Source organism: Molossus molossus, unplaced genomic scaffold (genome assembly GCF_014108415.1).
Source record: "Molossus molossus isolate mMolMol1 unplaced genomic scaffold, mMolMol1.p scaffold_m16_p_11, whole genome shotgun sequence".
NCBI lineage: Eukaryota > Metazoa > Chordata > Mammalia > Chiroptera > Molossidae > Molossus > Molossus molossus.
Genome location: NW_023425346.1, coordinates 74,874,147 through 74,895,527, shown reverse-complemented (window position 1 = coordinate 74,895,527; position 21,381 = coordinate 74,874,147). Strand labels below are relative to the sequence as shown.

Here is a 21,381-nt window from a genome sequence, read left to right as displayed (position 1 = left end):
TCCAAGTCTTAGAGGGAAAGCATTTAGTCTTTTACCATTAAGAATATTGTTGGCTGTAGCTTTCTGTAGATGCATTTATTTAGTTGAAGAAGTTCCTCTCTATTCCTTGTTTGTTTCCTTGTTATCATGAATAGATATTGGAGTTTATCTAGTGCTTTTTTGTGTGTCAATTAATATGATTCTTTTAAAAAAAAAAATCTCATATTTATTGTTGAATGTATTACAGATGTTTCTCCCTTTTTTCCCCATTGACCCCCTCCTCCCCATTCCCGCTCCCTATTGCCTTCCCCACACTATTGTCAGTGTCCATTGGTTGTGCATATATGCATAGAAGTTCTTTGGTTTATCTTATCCCACCCTCCCTCCCTCTTCCCTTTGAGGTTCATCAGTCTAACAACCAATTTGTACTTCTTAATTCCTTCATCTTTTTCACCCACACTCCCAGCCCCCACCCATTTGGCAAGCAACAAAAAGTTCTCTGTACCTGTGAGTCTGTTTCTGTTCTCCTTGCTCATTTTGTTTGTGGATTCAATTGTTGATAGACATGTATTAATTGCCATTTTATTGTTCATATTTTTGTTCTTCTTTGCATTCAGGAAGACCCTTCAACATTTCATATAATTATGGTTTGGTGGTGATGAATTCCTTTAGCTTTTTCTTGTCTGGGAAACTCTTGATATGGCCATGGATTCTAAATGACAGCTTTGCAGGATAGAGTAATCTTGGTTGTAGGTCATTGCTTTTCATCACCTTGAATATCTCTTGCCACTCCCTTCTGGCCTGCAAAGTTTCTTTTGAGAAATCAGCTGACAGCCTTATGGGAACTCCCTTGTAGGTAACTAACTGCTTTTCTCTTGCTGCTTTTAAGATTCTCTCTTTGTCTTGAACCTTTTGCATTTTGATGATGATGTGTTTTGGTGTGGACCTCTTTGGGTTCAACTTGTTTGGGACTCTCTGTGCTTCCTGAACTTGTATATCTGTTTCCTTCATCAAGTTAGGGAAGTTTTCTGTCGTTATTGTTTCAAATAGTTTTTCAATTTCCTGCTCTCTCTCTTCTCCTTCAGGCATCCCTATGATGCAAATGTTGGCACACTTGAAGTTGTCCCAGAGGCTCCTTACACTATCCTCATTTTTTTGGATTCTTTTTTCTTTTTGCTGTTCTAGTTGGGTGTTTTCAGCTTCCTTATATTCCAAATCAATGGTTTGCTTCTTGGCTTTACCCACTCTACTATTGATTGCCTCTAAATTATTCTTTATTTCAATTAGTGCCTCCTTCATTTCTGACTGGCCCTTTTTTATATTGTTGATGTTCTCACTAAGTTCCTCAGAAGTCTCATTAAGTTCCCTGAAGGTCTCACTAAGTCCCTTGTATATCTCACCAAGTTCCCTGAGCAACCTTATAACCTGTGTTCTGAACTCTGCATTTGTTAGATTGCTTATCTCCATTTTGTTTAGTTCTTTTCCTAGAGTTTTGTTCTTTTCTTTCATTTGGGATATGTTTCTTTGTCTTCTTATTTTGGCCACTTCCCTGTGATTGTTTCTATGTATTAGGCAGAGTTTCTATGCCTCCTAGGCTTCGTAGGGTGGCCTACTGTTGTAGGTGTCCTGTAGGATCTAGTGGCACAGTCTCCCTGATCACCTCAGCTGGGCCCTCGCTGTGCACCCCTAGTGTAGACTGTACACCCTTCCCTTGTAATTGAGTCTTAATTGCTGTTGGTACATGAGTGGGAGGGGTTTACTCAGGCTGGTCAGCTGCAAGGACTGGCTGTGCCCACGAGGCGCTACCTTGGAGGATGAGCTGTGTAGGGGCCCACCACACAGAGCAAGACTTACTTCTGCAGGGCTCTGGTACCCACTGAGTCCACTAATTGAGTGCGTCACTTGTGGAGGTGGTTGGATGGTGGTGTTTTGATGTGGTCTGTAGCTGTCCACTGGGTGTGCTGGCTCTGGGGCAAGGTCAGCCACTGCTTGGTGTTATACCCAGGGCCATCAGGTATAAGCTAAGTGATCTGCAGATGGCTACTTCTTGTGCTGGGCTTGGAGGTGTCCAGGAAAAGCCAAGTTGTGAACCAAGGCTGGCTGCTTCTAGTGCCAGGCTTAGGGTCACTTAACGAGAGGTATGGGCTCGCTGAGACTGGTTTCTCTCGAGCCCCGGCTCCTTACCGCTCTCGTGGGCCGCTAGGTTGCACAGGGCCCTGTGGAGCCCCTGGTCCCACCACTGGTGGCTGGGGAGTGCTGCTGGCCAGTGGGGCTCAGCTCCTGCTTAGCCTTTGTTGTAGTTCTTTTTTTGTGTGTGTGTGGGGGGATAGTTCTCTGCTGCTGGTCTGTGCTTATGTTGCCTGGGGATGGATGTCTGCTCTCCAGCCTCTGTTTCTGGGGGTATATCTCAACTCTGATTGGGCTGCTACTGTGGGGGATGGTGCTGGGCTCCTGCTGTTTGCGGCAACCGGCACTTTGACAGCTCTACTACAGTGCACTGGTCTGTGTTGACACAGGGTGTCCACTGGCCTGATAGTGCCAGGTGCACTGGTGGGCTCAGGTACCAGATGCTGCTTGTTTGAGAGATTTTAGGAAACTCTGAATCAGGATCCAAGACAGGCCAATTCTATGGTAAAGCCTTTGGAAACAGCTTGGGTGGGCCCAAAAGTTGGGTGGGGCGGGGCCTCAGGGAATCACCAGGGCGGGGCCAAAAGTGTGAGCCAGGTTGCTGGAATCCCAGATATGGTGGCTGTCTGCCTGCCCTGTGGGGGAAGGGCTCACCAAAGGAAAAATGGCCTCCACCAGCACGTCTGTTCAGGAGAAAGCTGCCCCTCCAGCCCTCATCCGGAGGCCAAACAGCTCAATTCTTTCCTGTTCTCTGGTGCCCATCAGGCTGCCTTCCCTTGGAGCTCAGAGGGAGCGGGTATGAGTAAGTCTGTGCGCGGGCCCTTTAAGAGAAACTGCCTGGGCTTCCGCAGCCGCAGCCTCCCTGAGCCTCAGTTCCTGCTGGTTTTCCAGCCAGAAGTTATGGGGATTCTCTTCCTGGCACTGAGACCCTGAGCTGGGGGCCTGGTGTGGGACGGGGACCCCTCACTCCTCAGGGAGGACCTTCCCAGCTGAGCTGTCCTCCTGATTTTTATCTGCCACACGTGGGTGTAGGACCAGCCCCTCTGCCCCTGCCCCTCCTACCAGTCTGGATGTGGCTGCTGCTTTAATTCCGTAGTTGTAGGACTTCCATTCAGCTGGATTTCAGGCAGTTCTGAATGATGGTTGTGTTGTAGTTTTGTTGTAATTTTGATGTGGTTGTGGGAGGACGCGATACTGCATTTACCTGCGCCGCCATCTTCAGAACTCCCTCAATTAATATGATTCTTTTTCTTCTTTCCTCTATTAATATGTTAGTTTAGCCCTGGCCAGTTTTGCTCAGAGGTTAGAGCGTCAGCCAGCGGACCAGAGTCCCCGGTTTGGTTCCCGCTAGGGGTGCATACCAAAAAAAAAAATGTTAGTTTACATTGATCTTCAAATATTGAACCAACCTTGCATCTTAGTCATGGTATATACTTTTTGTATATATTGCTGGGTTCTATTGATAATATTTCATCGAGAGTTTTGCATCTATATTAGCGAAAGATATAGGTCTGTTGTTGTTGTACTGCTTTGTTTTGTTTGTACCATTTTTGGTTTTGGTATTAGGGTAATATTTGCCTCATAAAATGAGTCAGGAACTTCCCTCTATTTTTTGGAAGAGATTGTCTGAATTGGAGTTAATTCTTCCTTAAATGTTTGATAAATTTCTTCAGTGAAATCCCCTGGGCCTGGAGATTTCTTTCCTGGGAATGTAAAACTATAAATTCAATTTATTTAAAAGTTACTGGGCTAGTTAAATTATGTTTCATATTAAGTGAGTTTTGGTAGCATGTGCTTTTCAAAGAATTGGTCCCTTTCTTTCAAGGTTGTCAGTGTATGTGTACGTATAGAGTTGTTTGTAGTATTCTCTTATGCTTTTAACGTCAGCACGGTCTGTCATGATACTCCTATTTTATTCCTGATATTGATAATTTTGTAATTTGTGTCTTCTCTCTTTTTCTATTAGTCCTTCTAGAGGTTTGTCAATTTTATTGATCTCTTCAAAGAACCAGATTTTTGTTTCATTGATTTTTCTCTATTTCTGCTTTAAATTTCATTGATTTGTGCTTTTATGTTTCTTATTTCCTTCCTCTGGCTTGCTTAGGGCTTATTTTGCTCTTTTTCTAGTTTATTGTGGTAGGAGCTTAGATTACAGATTTTCATATTGACTTTGAAGTTTTTCTCTAGATATTTGTGTGTGTGCTGGTAATGTGAATGGGATATTTTGCTAATTAAACTTACTAATTGGTTGTTTTTGATCTATGAGAAAAATGTTGAGTGTTTTCATTTACTTAATGGAACACCTTATCGATACCCTATTGTTTTTGTAGTTTTAAAATCTATTCTCTTGGGTTTTCAGGTAGGTAATGATGTCAGTGCCCTATTTTAATCTAGTAGAATTATACTTTTAGAAATATAAACTTTGTACAAACATATAAAATTGGCTATATAAGAACATTGGGGAGTTGTGCTTTCTTAAAAAAATGACTGCTTTTTATTCACATAGCTGGTTAATGAAGCAAAGATTGTAGAAAGCTGTGATGAATGGAAGGAGGGATATCCATTTTATCTGAGTTTTCAGTCTGATGCCTCAAAGTTACAAGGGTTGAGTAGGGAAGAAAAAGTAGTCTTAAACATAAAGATAATCATTAATAAACTGTCTATTTATAAAATTAGTCCTCATTCAAACATCTTTCCCTATTTAATACTACCTTTCTTCTACTTTACTGTCAGCATTTTTGTTGATCAGTCTCTTTTTAAAAAAAAAATGTTTTTATTGGTTTTTTAGAGAGAGAGGAAGGGAGAGAGAGAGAGAAACATGGATTGGCTGCCTTCTGCACGCCCCCTACTGGGGCTGGAGCCCAAAACCCAGGCATGTGCCCTGACCAGGAATCCAGCTGGGCTCTATCCCTAGTAGGGGACATGCAGGAGGCAGGCTATCAGTGATCTGCTCTCACATCGATGTTTCTCTCTCTTTCTCCCTAAAAAAATCAATCAAAATATATTTTAAAAATAGTATTACAATACCCTCCCCCTTTTGGCCTTTAAAAAAATTATCTTTATGATCATGCTGCAATAGTCAAATAATAAAGTCATATTATCTTACCATTTTGTTGGGAAAATTACATTTGATCCTTTCTTTGTTCTATGAATTAACATACTAAAATTTTAACCTAAATTTTTTTAACTATAAGCTTATGCAAACTTATTTTTGTAATATTTTTGTTTCATTTTAAAGACTTCATTCTTTTCCTCCAGTATTTACCATGAAATTTTGATTTTTATTTTAAATGTGTTACTTTAAGTGGCTATCTTCTGGTATCAATTTTTTTTCTGGTAAGGAGAATTTCTTGTATTTATTCAAAGGAAAGCTTTTAAACCTGTTCTAAAACTCTTGAGGAAAGATTCTTTTAGAATTGGTTACCTCAATTGAAATTGGATCAGGGGACTTTCACTTTATAGTCACAAATCTGCAAATCTATATCTATATCTATCAGTATCTGTCTATCTGCTTATCTGTCTTTCTCTTCATTGCCTAGAACAGTTTCTGGCATTAAGAGGTGCTCAATAAATATTGTTGAATTAATGAGAAGTAAACAGAGAAAAATTCCATTCTTGTATTTAAAGAATTTTTAATCTAATGGCAGAGCTGGGACCAATATAGACGAAAGATCAGGAATGCCTATAGATGGAGAGGAAAAGGTCATTTCAGTTAAGCTTAGTAGTAAGCTTGCATTTGAAGGAGTTCTAATTTGATTCATGAGGAATTTTAGAGAAGAGAATTATGACATGTGAGAACATGATGTTTTGGCTACTTTTAGAAGACTGCATTGTGTGTAGGGTTAAGATTATTCATCTTTTCATGATGTAATTAGATCCCAAACTGCATCTTGGACTATGGATATGTATGTCAAGGAGCAGAGCTGTCTGAAGGTATGATAGGCTTTTAATTTGTGTGTGTGTGTTAATGCCTTCCAAATATGGAATTGTGAGGATCTTTTTTAACCATGGACATGTGTTTGCTAAAGAGATAAAATATATATATTTTTATTTTTATTTTTTTTATTTTTTTATTTTTATTTATTTTTTTATTTTTAATCCTCACCCGAGGACATTTTTTGTTCAGATAGAGCGGGAGGGAGAGAGAGGAAGAGAGAGAGAGAGAAACATCGATGCGAAGGGACACATCGAGTGGCTGCCACCCGCATGACCAACCAGGGCCGGGGACAAACTGCAACCGAGGTACGTGCCCTAAGCGGGAACCAAACCTGGGTCTCTGTACCGCAGGCCGACGCTCCAACCGCTGAGCCAAACCGGCCAGGGCTAAAATATATATATTTTTAGAAAAATCCTCCTTAAAATATCAAACGTTACATATTAAAGCAGAAGAAAAAATATAATACTATGTATTTTTATCACATACAATGGACATTTAAACATCTGTAGTCTAGCATAATTATGCACATACAAATTCCATTACCAGTGATGTCTTGCACATGTCTCCATTCCTATTCAGACTACAATTCACATTTTCCTATAAGAATATTAATTTCAGGCACAGAAATTATTACAGAAAAAATAATTTGTTATTTTGTAAAGAACATCTTGAATAATAGTATTGGAAACTAAGCACAATATTCTCTTAATAGTTGGTTTTCAGAACAGACTCAGATAATATTGATATCATCAATTCATTGCTAACTAAATACACCTTAAACATTTTTATAAGGTCAGTGAGATTGAATGTTATTTTGTATTATTGATGTGTTCTTTTAAGGCAGTTACATAGTTTTTACCTGCTATAATGGGTTTGAGACTGTATATTTTATATTTTAAAAAATGTCTTTCTTGCAACAGTGGAATGAGTCTAACTTCATAATTATAATACAAGGTTTGTTTATAGTCAATTTCTTAATTTATACCTAGACCAATATCTCATTTTATATTTTATCAGTAGAGAAAGCAGTTCATATTTGCAAGGTATCAACCTACAAATATATGCATACTTTATGGTTTTAAAATCATTTCCCTAGGAAACATAACTTTTGAAACAATGATGGAAATTCTTCGAGATAAACCAAGTGGCATTAATATGGAGGGAGAATTCCTGACTACTGCAAGCATGGTTTCTATTTTACCTCAAGACTCCAACCTTCCCTGTATTCACTTCTTTACTGGGACTCCTGATCCTGAGAGGTAAAGTCACAAAATACTATAAACCAGCAAGGGGTCTGGGAGTAGGGTAGAGTCTTTAGTCTGTAATGATTTTGTCAGGTTAAATTTTTGTTACACAAATAAAAAAAAATTTGGATGCATTTTTTGTTCAAGTTTTCATCCACCATTTTCATATGTGCATAATTGCCATAACTGTCCTAATTTTTTTTTTATTCCTCACTCAAGGATATTTTTCTACTTATCATTAGATAAAGTGGGAAGGAGGGAGAGAGAGAGAGAGACCGAGAGAAACATCGATGTCATAGAGCCATCGACTGGTCGCCTTCATGTCACATGACCCACCAGGGCTGGAACGAACCACAACCGAGGTATGTGCCCTTGACTGGATTAAACCCACAATTTATTGGTCCGCAGGCCGATGCTCTAACTGCTGAGCCAAACCACCTTGGGCCTAATTTTTTTTTTTTTTTTGGTTGTTAATCCTCACCTGAGGATATTTTTCCATTGATTTTTAGATAGAGTGGAAGGGAAGGAGAGAGAGAGAGGGAAAAAAAAGGATATGAGAGAGGCACATCTATTGGTTGCCTCCCGAACGACCTCTACCAGGGCCAGGGATTGAACCTCCAACTGAGGTACATGCCCTTGACTGGGAATCAAACCCTAGACCCTTCGGTCTGCAGGCCAACACTCTAACCACTAAGCCAAACTGGCCAGGGCACTATTCTCATTTTTGTTGGAGAAGTGTTAATAGTTTCTTATAATGTAGTCATCCCTACATCCTTTTTCCCCAAGTATATTTAACATTGTCAAGAAAAGAAAGTAGTTAGGTTTTCTTATGCAGATTTCAGTATTATAATATTAGATGATTAATCAGAGTTAATAAAAAGAGTAAATGACATAGTGTGCCAGATTTAGATGGTTGCTTATGCATTCATATCTAGAAAATACACCTATGTAAAATTTAAAATATCTGTAGTTCAAGTTTAGTAGGATTTGTATAGACTCTCTTGACTTAAGTCCCTAGTATCTCTCACAAAACTTAATGCACATATGTTAGGAATGATCTTATATTTGCTATCTTTCAGTTATATTCTTTCATATCATTAAACATTTTTTTCAAGAAAATCCTGTAAACCTCTTATCAATACTGCTGTTGATTTTCTTTTTTTTTTTTTATCCTCACTTGAGGACATTTTTCCATTTTTTGTTCAGATAGAGTGGGAGGGAGGGAGAGAAAGAGAGAGAAACAAACACTGATGTGAGAGACATCAATTGGTTGCCTCCTGCAGGACCCTGACCGGGGTGGTGGATCGAACCTGCAAATCAGATGCATGCCCTTGACCAGGAATTGAACCCGAGGCTCTTAGGTCTGTGGGCTGACACTCTAACCCATGAGCCAAACCAGCCAGGGCTTAATCCAAAATCTTAATCCTTAATCTATAACACTGAGAATTGTTCTTACACCCTGGCTGGTTTGGCTCAGCAGTTAGAGTGTTGGCCCGCAGACCAATGAGTCACGGTTTCGATTCCGGTCAAGGGCATGTACCTTGGTTGTGGTTTGTCCCCTGGTGCGGTCTTGCTGGAGGCAACCAGTTGATGTGACTCTATGACGTTAATGTTTCTCTCTGTCTCTCTCTCTCCCTCCCTCCCACTCTATCTGATAACAAGTAGAAAAATATCCTCAGGTGAGGAATTAAAAAGAGAGAGAATTGTTCTTATCGTCTGATGAACTATAATTTCACTTGACATTGTTCATATGCCATGCCTTTTGTCAAATTCATTAGAACACAAGGCTAAATAAAGTGTTATCCCCTGCCCCTAAGGAGATTCCAGTATAGCGGGGAAGATAGGCATGGCTATAACTGGTATGACAGGATCACATTAGTATATAACAAATTAATAGAAACTTCTAACTAGCGGGAACCTTACAAAATTTAGAATAATGTTGAACATTTTTATATCACTACATGACAATTTAATAAAAGTATTTTTCTTCTAGATCTGTTTTTAAGCCTTTCATATTTGTGCCGAATATTTCACAACTATTGGACACCAGTTCACCTACATTTGAACTTGAAGATCCAGTTAAAAAGAAGCCACATTTTAAGATTAAGCCTGACCGAAGACACCCACTCTACCAAGAGCATCAACAAGCATTGGAAATAATAGATAATAAGGAGGTATGGTTCTATTCTATTCTATGTTTTATCATTAAGAATAGTTGAGCCCTGGCCAGTTTTGCTCAGTGGTTAGAGCATCGGCCTGTGGTCCTGAGAGACCCGGGTTCAGTTCCCGCTAAGGGCACGTACCTCGGTTGCAATTTGTCCCCGGCCCTGGTTGGTCGTGCAGGTGGCAGCCACTCGATGTGTCCCTTCACGTCGATGTTTCTCACTCTCTCTCCCTTCCTCTCTCTCCCTCCCATTCTATCTGTACAAAAAATGGAAAAACATCCTAGGGTGAGGATAAAAAAAAAAAAAAAAAAGAATAGTTGAAAATGTGAATCAACCCATTTTGGGTTTTTTGTTGTTGTTGTTATCCTCACCCGAAGACATTTTTCCATTTTTTGTTCAGGTAGAGTGGGAGGGAGAGAGTGGGAGGGAGAGAGAGGAAGAGAGAGAGAGAAACATCGATGTGAAAGGGACACATTGAGTGGCTGCCTCCCGCACGACCCAACCAGGAAAGAGGACAAACTACAACTGAGGTACATGCTCTTAGTGGGAACCGAACCCAGGTCTCTCCAGACCACAGGCTGATGCTCTAACCACTGAGAAAAATTGGCCAGGGTCATATTTTGAATTTTAATTTCCTTTACCTCCTTCATATACAAATAGATTTAAAAATAGTTCAGGTGCTCAGACTATGGTAGAGCTCTATTATTTTTTATCTTTAGTTAAAAATAATGGTTAAGAATGTGTTGGGAATCTTTTAGACATATATAGTATATTAAACATAATATCAATAGCTACTTGTTATTGAACACTTATTATACACCTAGCACCATGATACTATTACATGAAATATTTCATGAGGTAGATACTATTACCAATAAGGAATCTAAGACATGGAGAGTTTAAGTAGCTTGCTTAGTATGTATCTCATATCAAAAATTACAAAGCCACTGAAGGGCAGTTAACCTGGCCTCTTACATAATGTTCTTAGGCATACAGTCTCAGTTTAATTTTAATTGAAAGTGCTTTAAGACCTTATCAATTTAAAATAATAAGACTGAGTTGGAGCTTTTATTTTTATTTATTTATTTATTTATTTTTTATCCTCACCCGAGGACATTTTTCCATTTTTTGTTCAGATAGAGCGGGAGGGAGAGAGAGGAAAAGAGAGAGAGAGAAACATCGATGTGAAAGGAACACACCGAGTGGCTGCCACCCGCACGACCAACCAGGGCCGGGGACAAACTGCAACCGAGGTACGTGCCCTTAGCGGGAACCGAACCCGGGTCTCTCTGTACCGCAGGCCGATGCTCCAACCGCTGAGCCAAACCGGCCAGGGCTGAGTTGGAGCTTTTAAAAAAAATAATAAATGCTTATTATTTTAAAATGGAAGCATTATAGAAGATTAATGCATCACCCAGAAATAAGCAGATGTATTTTTTGGGGGCAGATAGATATAGATAAACATATAATTCTATAATATCCATACCTCTTCTGCCCTCTTTTCTCTTCCTCAGAGATTAAAAAAAAAAAAGATTAGAAGGAAATAGATGGGCTACCTAAAGGCTTGTAACAGAACCATCAACTGATTCCTTGCAATGAAGGAAAAGATTGGCCATTTTATACATTTTCTCACCTGTCTCTACCAATTCCTCATTTTTATTGCCTATAATTCCTCTTACTTAATCAAGGTACATGTATTTACATTCTATCTACATTAAATGAATTAAATGCCTTTTCCTCTGGGCAATTGTTTATTTACTTTTGTTTGTAGTATGTTTACATAGTTGCCATGCCTCCCCCACCCCCATCTTGCTTATGCTTAAAGCAGAGAGCTCTGTCCAGGCCTCTTATTTGCTATGAATTCTTTTTTTTCTTTTTTAAATGTTTTCGTTGACTTTTTAGAGAGAAAGGAATGGAGAGGGAGAAACATTGATGTGAGAGATAAATATCGATTGGCTGCCTCCTGCATGAACCCTACCGGGGATTGAGCCGACAACCCAGGCATGTGCCCTGCCTGGGAATCAAACTGGTGACCTCTTGGTGCGTGGGACAACACTCAACCAGCTGAGCCACACCAGCCAGGGCTTGCATGAATTCTTGACACTACTCTTGCTTTAGCTGGGCCCAGTTTATTTTCACTTCTGACCTACAGTGTAAACACTTTTTTTGTAGCCTGGTGGCATGGACTGAGAGGCTAGTGGTTTGTTCTAGGAGTCCAGTGTGCTGACTAGGGCCCAGTCCACTGGGCCAGAGGTGTCATCCACCCCCTGGGGCGTGGTTCAGCCTCCAGCCTCAGCACAGCACTGTGAAATACGATGAGTCCTCTAGTTTTTCTTGCCTTTCTCCAGTTTCTCAGTGATACATTTCAAGAGAGTCTGCTCTGGAGGAATTCTCCCTCACTCCTCCTTGAGCAGCCACCCCACTGCCCAAATCGCTGGTGTTAGTTCCTTAGAGTTGCCAGCTTCCTTTCCCCTCAATACTGTTTCTGGGAGGTGAGTTTTGTAGACTTATTCAACTAAATTAAATTGCTGATTGACATTTTTCTAAGTAATAAAACTTTAAAAGCTGTTACTCTTTTAGGCCTTTCTTAATTATTCATGAAATATTGACAACATAAAATAGTAGAAAAACAATAGAATTTGAGGGTAGACGTGACAAAGAGTTGGGTTCAACAGGGAATCAGTCCGGGACTTCTCGGTCCATGGGACGATGGCTCAATCCTCCAAGCCACAACAGCCTGGCACTTTCTTACCTTTTCGATGCTCCTTCCCTTGAACATTACTGTTCTGTTTCCTTTGTTTAATCTGATAATATTGTTTTTAAATATAGAAGATCCAAATTAATAAAAAATATCTCAGCCTCAGAGTTCAGCAGCATTCCCATACATAATTAATATCAGATTTTCAACTGCCCTGTTATTTATTTAGGTTTCTTGTTTATAGACTAATTCTACATAATTATTCTTGCTTTTCTACTAAAAATAACTAACAATTTGGGGTTAATAAATTAACTCAATCTTAGAGTGATGATTTTTTCCAAAATAATTTTATTTATTCCTTTTGTATCTAAAGAAAAGGAGGAGGGGCCCAGCCGCTGTGGCTCAGTGGTTGAGTGTCGACCCATGCAGTAAGCGGTCACTGGTTCGATTCCCGGTCAGGGCACATGCTCAGGTTGTGGGCCTGATCCCCAGTGGGGGGCATGCAGGAGGTGACCAATTGATGTTCTCTCTCATCTATTTTTTTTTTTTTTAATCCTCACCCCGAGGACATTTTTCCATTTTTTGTTCAGATAGAACGGGAGGGAGAGAGAGGAAGAGAGAGAGAGAGAAACATCGATGTGAAAGGACACATCGAGTGGCTGCCACCCGCATGACCAACCAGGGCCGGGGACAAACTGCAACCGAGGTACATGCCCTTAGCGGGAACCGAACCCGGGTCTCTCTGTACCGCAGGCCGACGCTCCAACCTCTGAGCCAAACCGGCCAGGGCTCTCATCGATGTTTTTATCTCTCCCTCCCTCCCTTCCTCTCTCTCTCAAACAAACAAACAAACAAACAAACAAACAAACAAATAAAAAAGAATAGGAGGAGAGGAACCAAACCAGAAGTAGAAACCAGAATGAATTAAACTTTGTCTGTAGAAGTTGGTTGGAATTTGGTCAGACATGTGTGTTTATTTATTTTTATTTTTTAATTGTTCAGGAAAGAGCCAAAACAATGTTGGACAACATGAAGAAACTGGAGAAAGAACTATTCAAAGAGATGGAATCAATCCTTCAAAACAAACATCTTGATGTGGATAAAATTGTTAATCTTTTTCCTCAGTGTGCAAAAAATGAAATTCGGATTTATAAGTCAAATAATAGTTCTTAATGATCATATAAATGGTCAGTAATCTCCCTCAAAGTCAGAAATAATTACCTTGGGAAATGATATAAACCTAGTGCAAGCAGATATGATTATTCTTTAATAGCATTCAAGTGATAGCTTGACTATTAAAGCTGCATATAATTGCTGAAATATCGAGAACTAAAATAACATTGAAATTAGGCACATATATCATGGGATAGCAATTGTTATACCAGGTGCTGACCTGTGTCATATTTTTTGTAGCCACAGTAACTTTTTACAAATCACACATATTCAATTCTGCGTAAAGCATGAAACATTAAAATAATACATGGGCCTGGCTTTTGTGGCTCAGTGGATTGAGTGTCACCCCATGGACTGAGAGGTCCCTGTTCGATTCCCGGTCAGGGCACATGCCTGGGTTGCAGGCTCGATCCCCAGTAGGGGCGTGCAGGAGGCAGCCAATCAATGTTTCTCTCTCATATCGATTTTTCTCTCTTAAAAAAAAAATCAATAAAAATGTATTTAAAATAATGCATGGATTTATGTTTATTATAATTATGTATTATCCTCTCAATTATGAGAAAATTTTTTCTTTAATAATGAAAGATATTGTCTTACATAGTGAGGTTTTTTTGTGTGTGCTTTAGGCAAATATTAACCAACTCTAACAAAGTGTTCCAGATTTACATATTAAGTCTTATCATAGTGTATTCATTCTGCAAATGTACTTTTATTAAACTCAAACATATTCTTTGTCAAGACTTGGATGACCAGTGAGCCTTTAGCTCTAATCATCTATCATTTTTTGGCCACACCCTTCAAGCAGGCTTTTATGCTAATATTGTTAGAAGAGCTTACCTGGGAGATTAGGAAATGGGATAGGGAACCAAGACTTTAGGAGATACCATTTCTGTGTCTCAAATTTCCATCATTGTTTACTTCTGTTCACTCAGTGAAAACAGAAACAGGAAGGAGATAGTAAGAATGAAAGAGAATTATTACTGTAATTAACAATTACATTAAGAATATCTTAATGTGCCCGGCCCTTGTGGCTCAGTGGTTGAGCGTCGACCCATGCACCAGGAGGCTGCCTGTTCGATTCCCAGTCGGGGCACATGCCCAGGTTGTGGGCCCGATCCCCAGTGGGGGTCATGCAGGAGGTGGCCAATCGATGTTCTCTCTCATCAATGTTTCTGTCTCTCTCTCCCTTTTCCTTCCTCTCTCTCTAAAACCAATAAAGAAAAAAAAAATCTTAATGTATAATGTATTGTGAACATTATAAATGAATAATAATTTCTGCCCAACATTTATAAAACTTTGTTAAATTACATTGAGATTACCAAATAAAACTCAAAATTGCAAATATAAACAAAAGAAGATCCAATTAAAAGTAATTATTATTGGTTTCTAGAAATGTCCGTTCCAGGTATTTGATTACATCACCATATTTATTAGTCGCTATCATTGCAACTAGGATTATCACTAAAGCAGTGGATCATTACATTTAAAGAGTACCCTGGAAATTACTTATTAAAAGTTCTCTCATAAAAACCATAATTGCCTGATGTTGTTCTTGTTTAATACAGGCCTGCCATTAAAAAAAGAAAAGATAGCCCTGGCCGGTTTGGCTCAGCGGTTGGAGCATCGGCCTGCGGTCCAGAGAGACCCGGGTTCGATTCCCACTAAGGGCACGTACCTCGGTTGCAGTTTGTCCCCGGCCCTAGTTGGTCATGCGGGTGGCATCCACTCGATGTGTCCCTTTCACATCGATGTTTCTCTCTCTCTCCCTCTCTTTCTCTCTCTTCTCCCACTCTACCTGAACAAAAAATGGAAAAATGTTCTCGGGTGAGGATAAAAAAAAAAAGAAAAGAGAGCTGTCTCAAGTTCTCAGTTAATTCTGTTTGCCTCTTGTGATTCAATGATAGCTTCTCCCTAAATCATTAAGATCCTTGGCCAATCTCCATACCTCCCCCCGTTCTTTTTTAATATATGAGGAACTAAAGGTAAGCAGTTCATTGATTTATCCGGGGACACACACACTCTTTCGACACCACCTGAGACCAAACTAGCACCATCTCTCACCTGGACAGCTGCAGTTAACTGTTCATCTACACCCATATTTGTTCTTTTTCTCCATCCACAAGAATCACTACCACCAAAGTGATCTATTAAGCCCTGGCCGGTTTGGCTCAGCAGTTAGAGCGATGGCCTGCAGACCAAAGACTCGTGGGTTCAGTTCCGGTCAAGGGCACATACCTTGGTTGCAGTTCGCCCCAACCCTGGTCAGGGTCGTGCTGGAGGTGGCCAGTCGATGTGTCCCTCTCCAGTCGATGTTTCTCTCTGTCTCCCTCCCTCCCACTCTGTTTGAAGATAAATGGAAAAATATCCCTGGGTGAGGATTTAAAAAAAAAAAAGAATATAAAATTGATCATGAATTTCCCTCCTAAAACTTAAAAAAAAAAACAGATCTTTTTTTTAGAGCAGTTTTAGGTTTAGCCAAACTAAGCAGAAAGTATAAAGTTCCTGTATCCCCCTGTCCCACTCCCTCCCACCGCCCCACTATCAACGTCCCACTCCAGAGTGGTACATTTGTTACAATTGATGAACCTACATTGACACATCGTTATCACCCCAAATCCATAGTTTACATTAGGGTTCACTCATACTTTCTATGGCTTTGGACAAATGTGTAGTGACATGTGTCCACAATTACAGTGTCATACAGAGCAATTTCACTACTCTAAATATCCTCTGTGCTCCACCTATTCATCCCTCCCTCCCCCTAATCCCTGGGAACCACTGACCTTTTTATTGTCTCCAGTGTTGCCTTTTCTGGAATATCATACAGTTAGAAACACACAGTATGTAACCTTTTCAAATTGACTCTAACTTATTTAGTAATATGCATGTAATATTACTTCATGTCTTTTCATGGCTTGATAGCTTTTATTTTCATTGCTGAATAATATTCCATTGTCTGGATAGCTAGCCTGCTGATATTCACTACTGAAAGACATCTTGGTTGTATCCATGTTTTGGCAATTACTATAAATATTTGTCTCCATGTTTTTGTGTAGACATGGTTTTCAACTCTTTTGATAAACATACCCAGGAACATGAGTGCTAAATAGTATGGTAAGAGTATGTTCAGTTTTCACCCCGGCTGGTGTGGCTCAGTTGGTTGGAGTGTTGTCCCATACACCAAAAGGAGGCAGGTTTGATTCCTGCTCAGGGCACATACCCATGTTGCAGTTTTGATCCCCAGTCAGGGCGCATGTAGGAGGCAACCAATCAATGTTTCTCTCTCACATTGATATTTTTCTCTCTCTCATTCTCCCTTCCGCTCTCTAAAAGGCAGTTTAAAAAATGAAAAATATATAAAAAAGACTATGTTTAGTTTCATAAGAATCTACCAAACTCTCTTCAAAAGTGACCTCCATTTTGCATTCCATCAGTAATGAGTGGAGTTCCTATTGCTCCACATCCTTGCCAGCCTTCGGTGTTGTCCGTGTTTTGGATTCTCGCCATTCTCATAGGTGTGTTGTGGTATCTCATTGTTTTAATTTGCATTTACCTGATGACATGATGCAGAACACCTTTTGATATGCTTATTTGCCATCTGTATGGTGAAATATTTGTTAAGATGGCTTGTTCACTTTAAATTAGTGATAATTCATTTTCTTATTGTTGAGTCTTAAACTCTTTTATTTTTTATTTTATTTTATTTTCTTATTGTTCATTTTCTTATTGTTGAGTCTTAAACTCTTTTATTTTTTATTTTATTTTATTTTATTTTTTTATCATCCTCACCCGAGGACATTTTTCCATTTTTTGTTCAGGTAGAGTGGGAGGGAGAGAGAGGAACAAAAGAGAGAGAAACATCGATGTGAAAGGGACACATCAAGTGGTCGCCACCCGCACAACCAACCAGGGCCGGGGACAAACTGCAACCGAGGTACATGCCTTTAGCGGGAACTGAACCGGGGTCTCTCCTGACCGTAGGTGGACACTCTAACCGCTGAGCCAAACCGGCCAGGGCGAGTCTTAAACTCTTTTAAAGGGTCACTGAGATAAGTCCAAATTCTTAATAACTCTCAACAAGATCCTGCTGATCTGCCCCCATCTATATCTTATTACACTTTTACCTTTTTTTAAAAAATCATTTTAAATTACAATTGACACACAATATTATACTAGTTTCAGGTGTACACCCCAGTGATTAGACATTATATAACTTAATCATCTGGGTAAGTCTCACACCCATCTGACACCATAAATAATTATTAGAACACTATTGACTATTCCATGTGCTATAATTTATATCCCCATGACTATTCTGTAACAACCAATTTGTACTTAATTCCTTCACCTTCACCTTTTTCACCCAGTTTCCCAACACCCCTCCCATCAGGCAACTGATAAAATGTACTCCATTTATGAGTCTGTTGCTATTCTGTTTGTTTGTTTTATGTTTTAGATTCAATTGCTGATAGATATGTATTTATTGCCATTTTATTGTTCATATTTTGAATCTTTTTTTTTCCTCTTCTCCTTTTTAAAGAACACCTGTTAACATTTCATACAATACTGGTTTGGTGGTGATGAGCTCCTTTAGGTTTTTCTTGCCTGGGAAACTCTTTATCCATCCTTTGATTCTAAATGATAGCTTGGCTAGGTAGAGTAATCTTGGTTGTAGATCCCTGCTTTTCATCAATCTGAATATATCTTGCCAATCCCTTCTGGCCTGCAAAGTTTGTTGAAAAGTCAGCTGATAGTCTTTTTTTAAAACTTATCTTTATTGTTGAAAGTATTCCAGATGTCCCCACCTCTTTACCCCATTGACCTTTTCCCTCCCCACTCCCACCCCCCTCCTGGCTTCCCCATACTATTGTCTGTGTCCATTGGTTATGCATGTAAGTTCTTTGGTTTATCTCTTCCCGCTCCCCTCCTTCTTTTTGATATTCATCAGTCTAACAATCAATTTGTACTTCTTTTTTTCTTAATCCTCACTTGAGGATATTTTTCTATTTATCTTCAGATAAAGTGGGAGGGAGGGAGAGGGAGAGAGAGAGAAACATTGATGTGAGAGGGACACATCAACTGGTTGCCTCCCACAGGACCTGACCAGAGCCGGGGAAGAACTGCAACTGAGGTAGGTGCCCTTGACTGGAATCAAACCTATGATGCTTTGGTCCAAGGGCCAATGCTCTTAACAGTTGAGCCAAGCCAGCCAGGACCAATTTGTATTTCTTAATCCCTTCACCTTTTGTGCCCATCCCTCCTAATGCCCCTCCCATCTGGCAACCAACAAAAAGTTCTCTGTTTATGAGTCTGTTTCTGTTCTGATTGCTTCTGTTCTGCTTGGTATGTTTCAGATTCAATTGTTGATAGATATTTTATTGTTCATATTTTTATTGTTCTTCTCCTTCAAGAAGACCTTTCAACATTTCATATAATATTGACTTGATGGTGATTAAGTCCTTTAGCCTTTTCTTGTCTGGGAAATTCGATATGTCCATCTATACTAAATGACAGCTTTGCAGGATAGAGTAATCTTGGTTGTAGGTTGTTGCTATTCATCACCTTGAAAATGTCTTGCCATTCCTTTCTGGCCTGCAAAGTTTCTTTTGAGAAGTCAGCTGAGAGACTTATGGGAGCTCCATTGTAGGTAACAAACTGCTTTTCTCTCACTGCTTTTGAGATTCTCTCTTCTCTTTAACCTTTTGCATTTTGATTATGATGTATCTTGGTGTGGGCCTCTTTGTGTTCATCTTGTTTGGGACTCTTGGTGCTTCCCGGACTTGTATGTCATTATTTTTTCAAATGGGTTTTCAATTTCTTGCTCTCTCGCTTCTCCATGATGAGAATGTTGGTATACTTTAAGTTGTCCCAGGGGCTCCATGGACTATCTTCAGTTTTTTAGATTCTTTTTTCTTTTTGCTGTTCTGATCGGGTGTTTTTTGCTTCCTTATATTCAAAATTACTCAATTAAGTCTCGGCTTCATCTACTCTACTATTGATTTCCTGGAAATTCATTTCAGTTAGTGTATCCTTCATTTCTGACTGTTTGTTTTTTTTTAATCCTCACCCAAGGATATTTTTCCATTGATTTTCAGATATAGTGGAGGGAGGGGGGGAGAGAGAGAGAGATAGAGAGAAATATCAATGTGAGGAGAGACACATTGATTGGTTGCCTCCTGCACAACCCCAACTGGAACTGGGGTCGAACTGCAACCAAGGTACATGTCCTTGACCAGAATCGAACCTTCGAATCTTTGGTTCAAAGGCGATGCTCTAACCTTTGGTAAACCCTTAAATTATGTTTATTATTTACAATTATGTAATAAATCAAGGAAATAATCTAATAAACTGAGTATTTTAGAGAAAGCTACTTTGATCTGTGATGAAAACTTTGCTCTATTAATCTTCAACCAAAAATTTTGCCCTAGAAATAATTATGTAGCCTAGAATTTCACAGATATAGTGCCTACTTATAAAATTTGGCAAAAATAGGTTCTACAGAATGAATGTTTTCTCTCTTTAATTACTTCAAGGTTTTGTCATTCCACTTGTAGAAATTTATCATCCTATCTTTTCCTGAAGAATAGTGATAACATTTCTAATCCTGAACTGTTTTCAACCATCATCACCTGACTACCTATGTCTAGTGATCTAAAATAATATACTATTTTACATAATATGAGATACGAAGGAACAAAACCTAACTCTGCTGCATAGAAAACATGTTAAATAGCTTTACATTTTTCTTGCTTTTAGAATCTTACTGATCATTAACTGCTATTTTGAAAATGCCAAGCACATTATACCTTATTCTAAAAATATTGAAGTTTAAGCACAAGCTAGTCATAGAATTACTCCCTGAGAACAAAGAAAAGAACAATTGATCATGCTGAAGATTAGTATACAAGTGGTAGATTTTAATCAAAGTTGTATCAAATGATTTTTCCAGCTGTGACCCCGTATATTAAAAATTATGAAATATGTGAAAAGGACTCCAATTTCAAATTGAGCCAATAAAACTTGTTTACTGAGTGCACAATTGAGCAAGGCCCAGCGCACATATCCCACAGGGTTACAAAGAACAGAACAATCTCAGGAGACCCATTTAAGAAAACATTAAAAACTTATAGAAAAGACCTCTATGATGGCTTCTGCATTATTCAGATTACTCACAGAAAAGACACTGGCAATGCAGGTTAAAATAGGTATTTTATTGAGAAACTTGCTTTGTCAGTGAGAGTAAAAGTTACAAATATTTTCATTTAATAAAATTAGCAAGTCCTTAATCCTAAAAACATCTCTTAAAAGCCTTCATTTTCTGAAACTGCAGATCATTTTGACCCAGGGTTTTCTTTTTTTGGTTTTGTTTTAATGTCTCCCATGGAAAAAGATGCTGTTGATTCCATTTGTGCAAATAGTTGAACATGTGTAATATGACTTATTCATCATCACGACCATTTCTCCACTTGAGTTTGAGTTGCCTGCATGTGTGTGAATGAGCAACTCCACTGCTATAGCTGTGGCTGTAAGTCTCTAGGCACAACAATGAGGCTTTTATGCTATCTCCTGAGCATTCTGAGTTACATGTGGTCATATAAAACAACAACAAAAAAGTTCTGCAGCAAGATAGTTCTGCGGAAAAACATCCCCATTCCCTAATAATAACTTAAAATGGGTACACGTTAATACTACATACTGACGTATAATTTACAGGCATACATTGTTTCACTGAGCTTCCCTTTATTGCACTTTGCAGATACTGCATTTTTTACAAATTGAAGTGCCTCCACCAGCAAAAAGGTTACAACTCGCTGAAGGCTCAGATGATGGGTAGCATTTTATAGCAGTAAAGTATTTTTAATTAAGGTATGTGCATTATTTTTCAGACATAATGCTATTGCACACATAACAAACTACAATGTGGTATAAACATAACTTTTATATGCACTGGGAAACCAAAACTTTTTGTGATTCACTTTACTGTGATTTTTTTTTATTGTGGTGGTCTGGAACATAACCCACAATATCTCCAAGGTATGCCTGTAATTGTTAAATACA

The 21,381-nt window shown here is 39.1% G+C and overlaps 1 protein-coding gene across 2 annotated transcripts in view; it reads left to right on the top strand.

Annotated features, from left to right (window-relative positions):
- SCRN3 (secernin 3) overlaps positions 1 to 13,650 on the top strand; it is a 28,615-nt gene extending 14,965 nt beyond the window's left edge. Inside the window, exons 6-8 of one of the 2 annotated variants that reach the window (XM_036254179.1) lie at positions 7,140 to 7,302; positions 9,281 to 9,461; positions 13,153 to 13,650. In XM_036254179.1, coding sequence (XP_036110072.1) covers positions 7,140 to 7,302; positions 9,281 to 9,461; positions 13,153 to 13,323 — 515 coding nt within the window. In that variant the 3' untranslated portion in view covers positions 13,324 to 13,650. Of the gene's footprint in view, positions 1 to 7,139; positions 7,303 to 9,280; positions 9,462 to 10,966; positions 11,142 to 13,152 lie in introns of those variants that run through there. The other variant, XM_036254180.1, reaches the window with a different exon arrangement.
- Positions 13,651 to 21,381: the final 7,731 nt, after the last annotated feature.